General features: G+C 31.2%; 1 protein-coding gene across 4 annotated transcripts in view; it reads left to right on the top strand.

The window, feature by feature from the left end:
- Positions 1–14482, top strand: part of LOC114327289 (dihydropyrimidinase) — a 165540-nt gene that overhangs the window by 111048 nt on the left and 40010 nt on the right. For 2 of the 4 annotated variants that reach the window (XM_050646627.1, XM_050646628.1), the window contains one exon: positions 7262–7470. The exons of the other annotated variants lie outside the window; for them this stretch is intronic. In XM_050646627.1, the coding sequence (XP_050502584.1) occupies positions 7262–7470 (209 nt within the window). The remainder of the gene's footprint in view (positions 1–7261; positions 7471–14482) is intronic. 4 annotated transcript variants of the gene reach the window in all.

The following is a 14482-nucleotide window of genomic DNA, read 5'->3' on the forward strand; positions in this document are numbered from 1 at the left end:
AAGCTATCAGAACAAATATAACGGTATTGCATAATATCATAACAGGCAGTGATATCATATCTTAGGAAAGGCTTCTTCTTGATGTTCCTATCCGTGACGAATGTTGGCGATCCTCATGGCAATATTTTTCTTATCTGTAGCAGCGCAGAAAAAATGCACAGATGTGTTGAGTGAGACTTTAACAGAAAGGAAAAGACAAAAACTTAACACATTCAAGAGAACAATAACATTAAAGAGATAATGGATTTGATTCCAGCTAGCAAAGACAAATGCCAGACCCAATATATTATGTAGGAAGCAGGGGGAAAAGACATACAAAAGCTAATAAGAATCATGGAAACAAAAGTTAAAGATAAGGTAACATTAAGAAAAATATTTAAAAATACAAAAACCTTAGAAAATGTAAAAGAAGATTTAACAAAGAATAATCGTCTCTAAATTTGTATCATCTAAGAACTATTTCAGTGTTTGAGATTTTTTCTAAAATTCTCAATTGATCAGTGTATTTGTCCATATTTAAATGTAATACTCTAATTGTCCAATATCTCCATCAGTTAACGGATGGTATGAGTAATATTTTGTTTATTCCATCTGCATCTGATTGCTATTTTTGACCTCTATTGCTATTTTTAAATTGAGCCATTTATTTTTGCATTACCAATATAACAAATTGTAATTAATGCCCTAAACTACATTGTTAATGTCTATGTTGCATGTGCTTTCTAGGACGATGCACCGTTTGAAAACTTCTTATGGTGTTGCATGATTTAAAATTTAAGTAGTTGTTCAACTGTAGCCTGTATGCGGAATGATTTACCTAGTTCACTGCAAAGTGTGACATACACATGCAAAGTTATTGATCCAGAATATTTCAGTTAGTTTGATAAAAATAAAAACAATTTAACCCATCTGTTGGTTAAACTGAATTTTTTCACAATATATGAAAAGTATTTTATAAAACTGTAGTAAATATGTATGAAGACGTTATAGAGTGTTTTTATAATCAATTTTAGGCCGTTAAACAAGTTTTTTATTCGGATAATAGGTATTTGAAGAAGCTATAGGGCCTGACAAGATACATGTCACAATCCTGAGAAAATTAATTATTTTTGAAAAATCTAAACGCAGAATGAAAGATTACATTATTACTGAGGGCCGAAAGTCCCTGAAAACTTCTATAATGTTTATTTTAATAAGTTATAGGGGTAAAAATAAAAGAGAAAATTTAGTGTGATTTTTAAATGCAAATATTTCATTCAAAAGAAACTTTTTATTTATTCTGAGGGACTTTCGGCCCTCGGTAATACCGTAATCTTTCATTCTGCTTTTAAATTTTTCAAAAATACTTATTGGTTTTCTCAGGATTCGAAAAAAATGAATACATTTAAAACACATTGAAAATTTTGACAGGCGACATGTTGCGCCTTTATCCTTAAATGCACCATTCATTCAAAACGTTAAAGCTTAAAATTGCTTTGGTTCAACACGACTTCATTCATTTATGTTATAGATCATAACACAATATTATAAAAATTTTGAAAATAACAGTTTTATTTAATACTTTATAAACAACACCGTTCACGTTTATTACTTTTCAAAGAATACCGATATTCTGAATATGGATAATTTTGTAGTTTTAACATTAGCATTTTGTATTTGTCAGTCTTTAGAATCGTACAATAATCCTAAGGGCGGCTGTACATGGACTGCTGAGACAGATTACTACTGAGCGACATACACGGACAGCTCGAGCGGTTGTCGTTGACATCTGCAGCGATTGATTGTTGATTACCTAAGTTGTCGCTTGTCGCCTTGCAACCGCTCTCGAGCTGTCGACAGCAGGATTAGACAAGGCCAAAACGGCGGGTTTGTTGGGAAAAATATCCCCATGAGATTTTTTTGCATAATTACATTCGTGAGACATCCCAGAATAAGGTTCAAGAAGTCGCCCACGTGAAAAGTGGGCCAAATTTTTTTAACAATTTTTTTTAATCAAATTGTAAAAATCAATATTTTTGGCCCGGACAATTTTTTTGTAGGTTTTTTGGACCATTCTGGATAAAAAAGGTCTCATAATTTTTCTCTAAAGTTGATCGTTTTCGAAAAAAACGAAAAATGGCGATTTTCAAGGCTTAATAACTCGGTTAAAAGTTATTATTATGAAAGTCAGAAAGTGACTAAATCAAAGTTTAATGCCCCCCCCCCCCCCTAAAAGATCCCGAAGAAATTTTTGTCATTATTTTATTACTAAGCTGTTATTTTTAAGTAATAATATTGAGCGCCATGCACGTGGTAGCCGGCCGTAAACGCTGAGTGCGAGAGAGATGCCACTCCGGCAGTCCAATTGTGCATCTTACTTGCACTCACATTTACGGCCGCCTACCACGTGCATGGCGCTCAATATTATTACTTAAAAATAACAGCTTAGTAATAAAATTATGACAAAAATTTCTTCGGGATCTTGTAGGGGGGGCATTAAACTTTGATTTAGTCACTTTCTGACTTTCATAATAATAACTTTTAACCGAGTTATTAAGCCTTGAAAATCGCCATTTTTCGGTTTTTTCAATTTTAAATTGCTTATAACTCGAAAACGATCAACTTTAGAGAAAAATTATAAGAGACCTTTTTTATCCAGAATGGTCCAAAAAACCTACAAAAAAATTGTCCTGGCCAAAAATATTGATTTTTGCAATTTGATTAAAAAAATATTTAAAAAAAATTTGGCCCACTTTTCACGTGGGCGACTTTTTGAACCTTATTTTGGGATGTCTCACGAATGTAATTATGCAAAAAAATCTCATGGGAATATTTTTCCCAACGAACCCGCCGTTTTCGCCTTGTCTAGATGGAATTTCATCGTGCTGTTGACAGCTTGAAGTGGTCGTGACTCAAGATTCATAGATATGACAGGTTGCCAGGTAACTTTAGACCAATCAAATGCTCGCTTTTTAAAGGCGGGAATACGTCATCCATAAGACAATTTTAAAATTGTTCATAAGTTTCAATGCTAATAAAAGGTACAAAAATTTAGATTTGACAATATATTTTGGGATTTTCTTGGCTATATTATGTATATTAAGTGGTTCTTATAGGTATTGGTAATTATATCAATTTTCCCTACAGATCAATAGTGTGCTGACAAAAAAATATAATTGATTTGAAGAAGATTTAACTCTTATTGTGTGTTTTAAATGGAGGAAACAGTTCAATTCGCACAATAAACCAAAAAAAAAAATAGTAGAAAGAGTTGAAAAGCAAAAATACTAATATGTAGGTACTTACTTATTATGTTTTTCCTGGAATGTACAACATTTTTATCATAATTGATGGATTCGACCGTTACTTGATGGAAGTTCATTTTATCTCACAATAAAACATTGAAAACTTTTGTTTTCTATACTTCCACAAAATTTATTATTTACAACTATGTGACTACAGCTGTTTCGGCAGAGTGCCTTTCTTAAGTGATATAATTTACAATGAGTTTGCCTTTTTAAGTCTCTAACTGAAGAGGTTGAGGAGTGGGGAGCTGTTTGTCTCGAGTTGGTCATTCAGAATTATATCTGTATGTTTCAGTTTATTAATTTCCATAGATTCTAAAAAAGATAGCTTAAGGCCTTTATTTTGGACATGCAGAATTTGAAACTCTTCATTGAAAGAATGATTATGATCTAGAAGGTGAAGTGCGTATGTAGAAGTGTCTGTTTTTCTATTGTCTATTATTTCTATTATCTATAAAGATCTATCTCTATCTATAGATCTATCTCTATCTCTTCGAGATAGAACTAAACATCATTAAACAAATAGCAGTAAACAACGGCTATAACGAACAAACAGTTAACAAAATTTTAAATCAAAAACTCCATAAAAAAGCCCTTAAATTAGTGTATTCACCACCACAGAAAAAACCCAGTACCTACTGCTCACTCACATATACTGGCAAGATAACAACAAAAATACATAAAAAAGAAAGGAATAATACCAGCTTTCAGAACTAACAACAACTTAAGCAAATATATTAAGAACAATAAAAGCCGAAAGAGAAAGCAAGTACAGAGTGGTGTGTACAAACTAACTTGTGGTGACTGTCCGAAAACGTACATCGGTCAAACTGGCAGAACTTTTGACAAACGGATAGCAGAACACAAAAGGGCTTTTAACAATAGAAAAACAGACACTTCTACATACGCACTTCACATTCTAGATCATAATCATTCTTTCAATGAAGAGTTTCAAATTCTGCATATCCAAAATAAAGGCCTTAAGCTATCTTTTTTAGAATCTATGGAAATTAATAAATTGAAAAATACAGATATAATTCTGAATGACCAACTCGAGACAAACAGCTCCCCACTCATCAACCTCTTCAGTTAGAGACTTAAAAAGGCAAACTCATTGTAAATTATATCACTTGAGAAAGGCACTCTGCCGAAACAGCTGTAGTCACATAGTTGTAAGTAATAAATTTTCTGGAAGTATAGAAAACAAAAGTTTTCAGTGTTTTATTGTGAAACATTTTTATCATTTCTAGTGGTATGCAAGAACAAAAGAACTAATAATATATGTAAATAATTTATTATTAGATTAAAACACAAAAAGCACATAACATAACATTAACATAATCAGACACGAGGAACTGTTTGCTACATATTTTCTTATGTTTAGAGGCCCATTTATCTTTAAGGCAACATTTTATTACCCATTGTTTGATAATGTTAGGGTCTTTGAGAAATGTAAACAGTATTATTTTGTTTCCATCTGGTTCAGGAATTTTGAAGTTGCTATAGCTATGCTACAAATGTTACCGCCACTCATCTAAAAAATATTTCATTATTATAACATTCAAAACTACATATTACAATTGTTAGACTAACCTTTATATCGGCTACGAAAACACACTTTATTGTGTTTGTATAGTATCCAAATAAGTATTTATAGTGTGTTAATACAGTCAAACCCGCTTATTAGAATACCTCTTATAGGAATATCCCGCTTTAAGGAATAGAAATTTGAGGCCCCGAATGATCGGTTATTAGAATATCCCGGTTATAGGAATACTTTTTCTTGGCACGAAGGCTATTCCAATAAGCGGGTTCGACTGTATTGTCCTTATACACTTTAAAACTCAACAAACATTAACCAAATAAACGATATTATAAGAAATTTCCACAAAAATGTACGGAAATGCAACCACAAACACCTGTCAAATTCGATTTCTGTCGTATGGGTGACGTAGGCATTCCGGCACCCTCGCTTCCGCCCACATAGTTACGAGGCAACCTACCTATCTATGAATCTTGGTCGTGCCTGCTCGAGCTGCCATGTACGAGTATATGGCAGAAAATATACGCCAGTCAATGAGAGCAAGAACAGGATATAACCTCCGAATTCTATCCTACTGCATGGATTTTAATGAAATTTTGTGAATAGTCTCGACTTATCTCCTAATTCAAAGTCTACCCTATATACTATGGCGCTTTTTATCTTGGGGGCGGTTCATTTATCGGGGGTGAAAAATTTTGTGGTTAAAATAACCACGAAAGTGGCTAGAGAACCTAATTCTAAGGAAAAACTGTTCTATGATTTTTTTTTTTTTGAAAATTCAATACTTTTTTAGTTTTTCGTGGTTGAAAATTGACCATTTTCGTTGGAACATAACATCTTTTCGAACGGTTTTTTGCGAATACCTTTAAAAACTATGGATCTAACTAAAAAAAAACTATATAAAACATTTTTGTAGCTTATAAAAAAAACACAGAGATTCTTTCCTTCATAAATCTTATAGTTATAATACAAAAAGAGATATGGTAGGTGAAAAGAGTTTGTTTTTTTTTTTGTGTATGCTCAAATCGGTGTATTCAACTTGAAGTAACAGAGAAATGGTCATTTTAGGTGTATAATGCTAAAAATACCTTTTGTAGTCCTTGAAAAGATCTTTAAAATGAGCAATATTAAATATTGATTACATTGAAATTAAGCGAGATATGCTGCAAAAAAAATTGATGACAACTGTATTTTAAGAAAAAATGAGAAGTATATTTAACACCTCATCCATCAGAATTTAAATGCATCGTTTTCCTTTTACAATATCTTTTATTATAGTGTTATTTCTATGTTCAAAAAGTTGGACGGGTTACACATTAATGATTTTTGAAAAAAATAAGATCAAATTATAGAGCGCATTTTTAAATTTTCTTAAAAAATCTTCCTTTTTCTCCATGTAACTTGAAAATAATGAGAGATACAGTAATAAACAAAAACAAAATTTTTATCTAAAAAAACCCTACATTTTTGTACCGTATCTTTTTTTCTTATCACTTTCGAGTTACATGGAGAAAAAGGAAGATTTTTAAGAAAATTTAAAAATGCGCTCTATAATTTGATCTTTTTTTTTCAAAAACCATTTATTTTAAACCCGTCCAACTTTTTGAACCCAGAAATAACACTATAATAAAAGGTATTGTAGAAGGAAAACGATACATTTAAATTCTGATTGATGAGGTGTTAAATATACTTCTCATTTTTTCTTAAAATACATTAGTCATCAATTTTTTTTGCAGCATATCTCGCTTAATTTCAATGTACTAATTTTAAAGATCTTTTCAAGCACTACAAAAAATATTGGTAGCATTATACACCTAAAATCGACCGTTTCTCTGTTATTTCAAGTTGAATACACCGATTTGAGCTTGCACCAAAAAAAAAAACAAACTCTTTTCACCTACCATATCTCTTTTTGTATTATGACTAAAAGATTTATGAAGGAACGTATCCCTTTGTTTTTTTTATAAGCTACAAAAATGTTTTATATAGTTTTTTTAGTTAGATGCATAGTTTTTAAGGTATTCGCAAAAAACCGTCCGAAAAGGTGTCATTTTTCAATGAAAATGGCCAATTTTCAACCACGAATAACTCAAAAAGTATTAAGTTAAAAAAAATAAAGAGCAGTTTTTGCTTAGAATTTGGTTCTTTAGCCACTTCCGTGGTTATTTTGACCAAAAAATATTTCACCCTTTGAAGGGGTGGGAACCGCCTCCAAGAAAGAAGCGCCATAGTAGGGTAGACTTTGTTTCTAGAGCTATTCCCTACTTACTGTGTAAATCGATGTAGTAGGAATATAATTCGGAACCAAATACCCTCATTGACTGCCATAATAGATTTTAGTTCACCGCGCAGTCGCTGCTTCAAGCAGTCGATCTCAACTGTTTGAAGCAGTCCGTGTACAGCCGACCTAACAATACTTTTAAAACGTCTATAGGTGAACGCCCCACTTTACGTGCTTCACGTCACTACCGACAAATCCGCAGATATTTTGCAAAATCACATCTCCGAGGGTAATCTGAGAGCGTTCGGAGAAGTGGCGGTGTCAGCTTTTGCGGTCACCGGCAAAGCTAACCTCAATTTCATCACATCACCACCGATTAGGTCTAATGTCGATTCTCATAAATTGATGACTTTTTTGGCATCGTAAGTGTGACATTTACTAACTATTAATAATCATATTGTAAGATAATTGGGATGAGATATCTAAGAATTTAGAAAGTTTGAATTGAATATCTGTTTGAATCAGCAATATTCCAATCTATAGATAATACCGGTGTATAAACTCTTGCCCCTCCAAGAATTATGCTCGTTTTGCTCAACGGATTCTGCTAGTGTTTTTTTGCTGGGCAAATTGTTTCTCAAGCTTCTTTTTTGTGCTTATACCGGGTGGAAGAAAAGAAATGTTTTTCTTATGTTAAGTTTGAGACACCCTATAGTGAGGAACAGGTATATCGAAATCATGTTGCAGTATCATGTTTTGAGAACATTTTGTTTTTTAACTTCCCTGGTATCTTTAAAAACAAATAAAATAGATGGTTTTACTTTTGTAACATGTGTTTTAACTGGAAGAATACTAAATTAACAATAACAAACAACAGGTAACGCTGCTTTAAAAACAGAAAGAAACAACGTAAACTAATATTGCAAGTTCTCATAAGTGATCAATAGGATTCATGTCGTGACTGTGAGGGGGCCAATTCAATATCTGAATATTTACCTCACTAAAATATTGAGTAACGATACGGTTACGTGAGCCAGCCTTGTCATGCATTAAAATGAAATTATTTCCTATATAAGAAAATCTCTGTAATGTATCTTTCGCTATTTAAAGAGTCTCCACGTAAAGACACCTTGCTGTCAAGGAAATTCCACCCCTAAACATCACAGAGCCTCCATTAAACAATCTCGTCTCTTTTACGTTGCGCTGTGAATACCACTTACCTAGTCGACAAAAAACTCTTATGAGTATTCGCCGTGTGCAAGTACTTGGAGGGGATACGAGAAACGATCGTGCGCGAATAGCGGAGAAATATGGCAACTTTCTTAAATAATTCATTGTCAATTGAAATTGTCAAATTGACGTATATTCCATATCTACTGTCAATGAAGAAGAAAAATTATATGTTGATCCACAATATTGATATGATATGCAATTATTATATAAAAGTATATTCAACTATTAATTGTATTTTGCTTGTAGTAGTGCATTTTAATAATTAATTTTATTTACTACATACAATTGTTTATCTTTTAATAACATGATTAACTATTTAGATGGGAAATAAGCCACAATTAAATTGAAAAAATAATTTTATTGACGTTTCGAAGCCCAAATCGGGTTTCGTTGTCAATATACAAAATACTACTGATTATTATTAAAATGAAAGATAACATGAAGGGTAATGAAGGTTAACATGATAAACAAATTAGAAGCCTTTGAGATGTGGTCGTATCGTAGAATGCTCAGAATATCTTGGGTTCAACGCATTTCAAACAGAGTCTTAAACAGAGTAGGTCAAGGCGAAGGTGATTTAACCAAGATGATAAAAAAGAGAAAACTTGAATATCTGGGGCATATAATGAGAGGTAGCAGATACAGGATACTGCAGCTAATACTCAATGGAAAGATCGACGGAAAAAAAGGAATTGGTCGGAAGAAATATTCATGGCTCCGAAAGCTTCGTCAATGGACTGGCTTATCAGCAGATCAATTGTTACATGCCGCACAAGATCGAGAACGATATCGGCAAATTGTTATGGAAGCTACCCACGCCTAAAAATTTGGGCACGGTACTTAAAGAAGAAGAATTATTAAAATATTATTTTTTCAATTTAATTGTGGCTTATTTCCCATCTAAATAGTTAGTCATAAAAATGCCACAAGGAAATAGCTTCAGAACAACATTTTAATAACATAACCTTAATATTACTTTTTCTTCTTTTAATTTTTTTGGGCTATGGTCTTGACAATTTTCCAGTAACCAGGACCAATATGAGTGGCCAATATAATTAAAAGTGCTAAAAGTGTTGCCGAGCTATGAAACCAGGTGTCGCTTTTCCAGACTTGCACGGTCCCAATAAGTGTCGATTAGAACTTTTTACATTATACATCTTTCTGTTTTTAAAGTTTTGTTAATTGTTGTTATTTTTTATTTTTAATATAGTATTGTTTCAGTTAAAACACATGTTAAAGAATGAAACCGCCCATTTTCTTTGTTTTAAAGATATCAGGGAAATTCAAAAAATTAATTGTTTAGAAAGCATAATAGTCCAGAAAGCCACTGCGCATCCGCTAGGAAAAATATTCTAATTCGGATTTTTTGCACAATCTTACTCTAAAAGGACTCCTTTTAACAAATTTGCGTGTTGCCAGGACCAAAAGATGGTCAAAAATTTTTAAAACGTTTTTTTTTGTTTTTTTCCTAAAATTATTTTTTTTGCATGGAAAAAAGTTTTTTTAGATTTTTTGGGTCATTCCAAACAAAAAAGGTCTTTAGTGACTTTTCTCTAAAAATGATAGTTTTTGACATATAAGCGATTAAAAATTGAAAAATTGCGAAATCGGCCATTTTTAACCCTCAAAAACTGTGTGAAAAACTGAAAATTTTAATGTTACCAAGGCAGGTAGATATTCTTTAAACATCGATTGATGAAATCCAGAAGATTTTTTTGCAATACAATATTCAAAACTCCTTTGTTTTTTAATTGCTAATCAAGCGTGCACGACCCTATTTTCCACTGACAGTATGGTGCAAATGAAAGAAATAAATTCGTTATTTCGTAAACCGGCGACTTTAAGGAAAAATCCCGAAACAGGTCGATTTTTATTTTTAAGTTATGATATCGTGGCATATATGTTATACTAGTGACGTCATCCATCTGGACGTGATGACGTAATCGATGATTTTTTTAAATGAGAATAGGGGCCGTGTGCTAGCTCATTTGAAAGGTTCTTCAATTATCTATTCAGTAATAAAAACATTTACATAATTATTTATACAGGGTGTCCAAAATTGTTTTATTAAATTAAATTATTTGACAAAAAAAGAAGTAGAAGCACACCCTGTATGAATAATTATGTAAATGTTTACATTACTGAATATAGAATTGAAGAGCATTTCAAATTAGCTACCACACGACCCCTATTCTCATTTAAAAAAATCATCGATTACGTCATCACGCCCAGAGGGACGACGTCACTAGTATACCATATATGCCACAATATCATAACTTAAAAATAAAAATCGACCTGTTTCGGGATTTTTCCCTAAAGTCGCCGGTTTACGAAATAACGAATTTATTCCTTTCATTTGCACCATACTGTCGGTGGAAAATAGTGTTGCGCACGCTTGATTAGCAATTAAAAAACAAAGGAGTTTTGAAAATTGTATTGCAAAAAACTCTTCGGGATTTCATCAATCGATGTTTAAAGAATATCTACCTACCTTGGCAACATTCAAATTTTCAGTTTTTCACATAGTTTTTGAGGGTTAAAAATGGCCGATTTCGCAATTTTTCAATTTTTAATAGCTTATATGTCAAAACCTATCATTTGTTGAGAAAAGTCACTAAAGACCTTTTCTGTTTGGTCCAAAAATGATCCAAAAAACCTAAAAAAACTTTTTTCCATGCAAAAAAAAATATTTTAGGAAAAAACAAAAAAAAGCGTTTAAAAAATTTTTGACCACCTTTTGGTCCTGGCAACATGCAAATTTGTTAAAACGAGTCCTTTTTGAGTAAGATTGTGCAAAAAATCCGAATTAGAATATTTTTCCTAGCAGATGCGCAGTGGCTTTCTGGACTATAATACTACAACACGATTTTGATGTATACCCACTTCTGTATCTTGTCCTCCCTAGAGGGTGTCTCAAACTTAACATAAGAAAAACATTTCTTTTCTTCAGCTCAGTTTAAGCTCAAAAAAGAAGTTTGAGTAAACCTTTGTCCAACAGTGTAAATACCAACGAAAAATCTAAAATAATAAAAAAAATAGTTTATCCCTAAAATGAGCATAATTTTTGGTGGTGCAAAACGTTTGCCGTTAAGTTTAGTATATAACTGAGTTTAAAATTATAGATTGTTACCATCTACTGGCAAAATAGTGGTTGAAGTATAATAGTTTTTAATTAAGTGGATCAATATGTCATTCATCAACCCATCTAAACTTCGTGCTTTTGTTTGTTCTTCTTGTTATGGTAATAATCCTAGGTAATAGTCCCTAATTCATGTTGCATAGAAATATTTCTGTGTCATTTAAACTATTATAACATTTTTGATTATTGATATTGTTTCCATATTAAAGATCTGTTGCAGGTTTTCTTTGGAATGTATTGTTGGTACAGTAAAATACCGTTGCACATCTTTATCTACGTCGAGATTTAAGTTGACATTGTTGCCGAATTACAAAAAGTATTCGAAATTCATATTAAATCAAGTATATCACATCATTATTGCAGAAGTAAATTATAAAACAAAACAAATTAATATTCCATGTTAATAAATAAAAAAATTAGAAATAGAAAACAAGAATTAATTAATAAAATCTTACGTTAAAGTAAATAATGAAAACAATAAATATAATAAAACAAATTCTCAAAGTACCTGCATAATAAAAACAAACCTAAAGTTTCAACACCGCAACTGTCAAATAAATGTTTCCAATTTATACTAAAATATCACCTTCGTTAAGTTTAAGTGTAATCCGGAAAAATGTGCTTCATTAAAACACTTTATAATCCATTTATACGAATTAAATGAAACAAGTTATGGTAGATTTCTTTGGGTTTACATTATTAGAAATCTTCAATTATTATTTCTACGCATATACAGTATGTCCCTGTAAGTTGTATCCATATGGAAAACTTTTTTATTATTAATTTTACGAAAAAAAGTTATTCTTCATAAAAAGCTCTGCATGGTCCAAAATCTAAGATTCAACCGTCAAATATCAAATTTTATGAATATTATACGAGGTGAGTCAAAAAGTTTGAATTTCACTCAAGAGTAAAGTAGCTTTATTTTTCACAATATTGAAAATTGCTATTATGAAAAGTTGTTTGGAATTAAAAACTGTATTCTAATATGCAATTATATCCTTCTAATTGAAATTATTTTTTTTTGAAAAATTATGGATAAATAACATTATTTTCAGTTATTTCAATTCTGATAACTCTTTTATTATTCATTTTACGATAAAAAGTGATTCTTAATAAAAAGTTCTGCATTGTCTAAAACCTAAAATACAACCATCTTATGTCAAATTTTATCAATTTTATACGAGGTACGTCAAAAAATATGAATTTCGCACAAGAGTAAAATACCTTTATTTTTCACAATATCGAAAATTGTTATTATGAAAAGTTATTTAGAATTAAAAACCATGTTTCAGTATGTAATTATATTCTTCTAATTGAAATATTCTGAACTATAAAGGTACTTTACTTTTGATCTAAATTTATCTTTTTTGACATACCTCGTATAAAATTCATAAAATTTGATATAAGATGGTTGTTTTTTAGGTTTTAGACCATGCAGAACATTTTATTAAGAATCACTTTTTTCGTAAAATTAATAATAAAAGAGTTACCTATAAGAATTAAAATAACAGAAATTATGTTATCCATAATTAAAAAAAAATTCAATTAAAAGGATTAGTCCTGTCGCCAGGGGGGGTACAACGGCCTCCTTTATTCAGATGGACTTACCTAAGTTTTTTTCATGTATTTTGACCCGTAGAATACGAATTTTTTGGGTAACAGTTGATCCGGATGTCGATAAGTTTGTTATAGACAAAGAACTTGAGGAATTACATAACAGCGATTTCTCGCAAAACAAAACATTTTTTTGTATTTTTTGGGCCATTCTAAGCAAAAAATGTTCTTACAAGTTTTTTCGTAGGATGCGTAGTTTTTGAGATAAACGCGGTTGAACTTCCAAAAAATCGAAAAATTGCAATTTTTGAACCAGAATAACTTTTGATTAAAGAATAAAATAGCAATTCTGATTGCCGCATTTAAAAGTTCAAGTCAAATTATATCGGTTTTGATTATTTGCATTGCTAAAAATTAATTGTTTTATTCTTAAACAAAGCTATAAACAGTAATAAACACCTAGTGCGTGAGTGATGTTTTCAATGATTTCTCATCTAAAATCGAACAAGTAGGTAGAGTAGGTACAACAAGTGCAAGCGAGGTACATCTATGTAGGATGTATTAAAACGCATGTATTAGGTACGGGAAACACTATGTGTTTATAGCTTTCTTTAACAATAAAAAAATAAATTTTTAGCAATGCAAATAATCACAACCGATATAATTTGACTTGAACTTTCAAATACGGTAAGCAGAATTGCTATTTTACTTTTAAATCAAAAGTTATTCGAGTTCAAAAATTGCAATTTTTCGATTTTTTGAAATTTTAACAGCGGTTATCTCGAAAACTATGCATCCTACGAAAAAACTTGTAGGAACATTTTTTTGCTTAGAATGACCCAAAAAATACAAAAAAATGTTATGTTTTGCGAGAAATCGCTGTTATATTATTCCTCAAGTTCTTTGTTTATAACAATCTTATCGACATCCGGATCAGCTGTTACCCAAAAAATTCGTGTTCTACGGGTCAAAATACATAAAAAAAACTTGGGTAAGTCCATCTGAATAAAGGAGGCCGTTGTACCCCCCCTGGCGACAGGACTAGATGTAATTGCATATTAAAATATTTTTTTAATTCCAAACAACTTTTCATAATAGCAATTTTCAAATGTGAAAAATAAAGCTACTTTACTCTTGAGGGAAATTCAAACTTTTTGACATATCTCGTATAATATTCATAAAATTTAATATCTGATGATTGAATCTTAGGTTTTGGACCATGCAGAGCTTTTTATGAAGAATAACTTTTTTTCGTAAAATTAACAATAAAAAAGTTTTCCATATGGATACAACTTACAGGGACATACTGTATAATAAGATATGTCTAGTGGCTGTAATTTAAGTGTACATGGCTAAACGATTCTAAAAATTAACACCTATGACTTAAATATTTTGTGTTGGTATCATGTGACTTATCTTGTTATGACGCGGAGGACTTGCAATGGTATTTATACTGTACGAAACATAAGTAAAATGAATTCATATCAGATGGTATGGTACTGTAG

The sequence above is a fragment of the Diabrotica virgifera genome, chromosome 3 (genome assembly GCF_917563875.1).
Source record: "Diabrotica virgifera virgifera chromosome 3, PGI_DIABVI_V3a".
NCBI lineage: Eukaryota > Metazoa > Arthropoda > Insecta > Coleoptera > Chrysomelidae > Diabrotica > Diabrotica virgifera.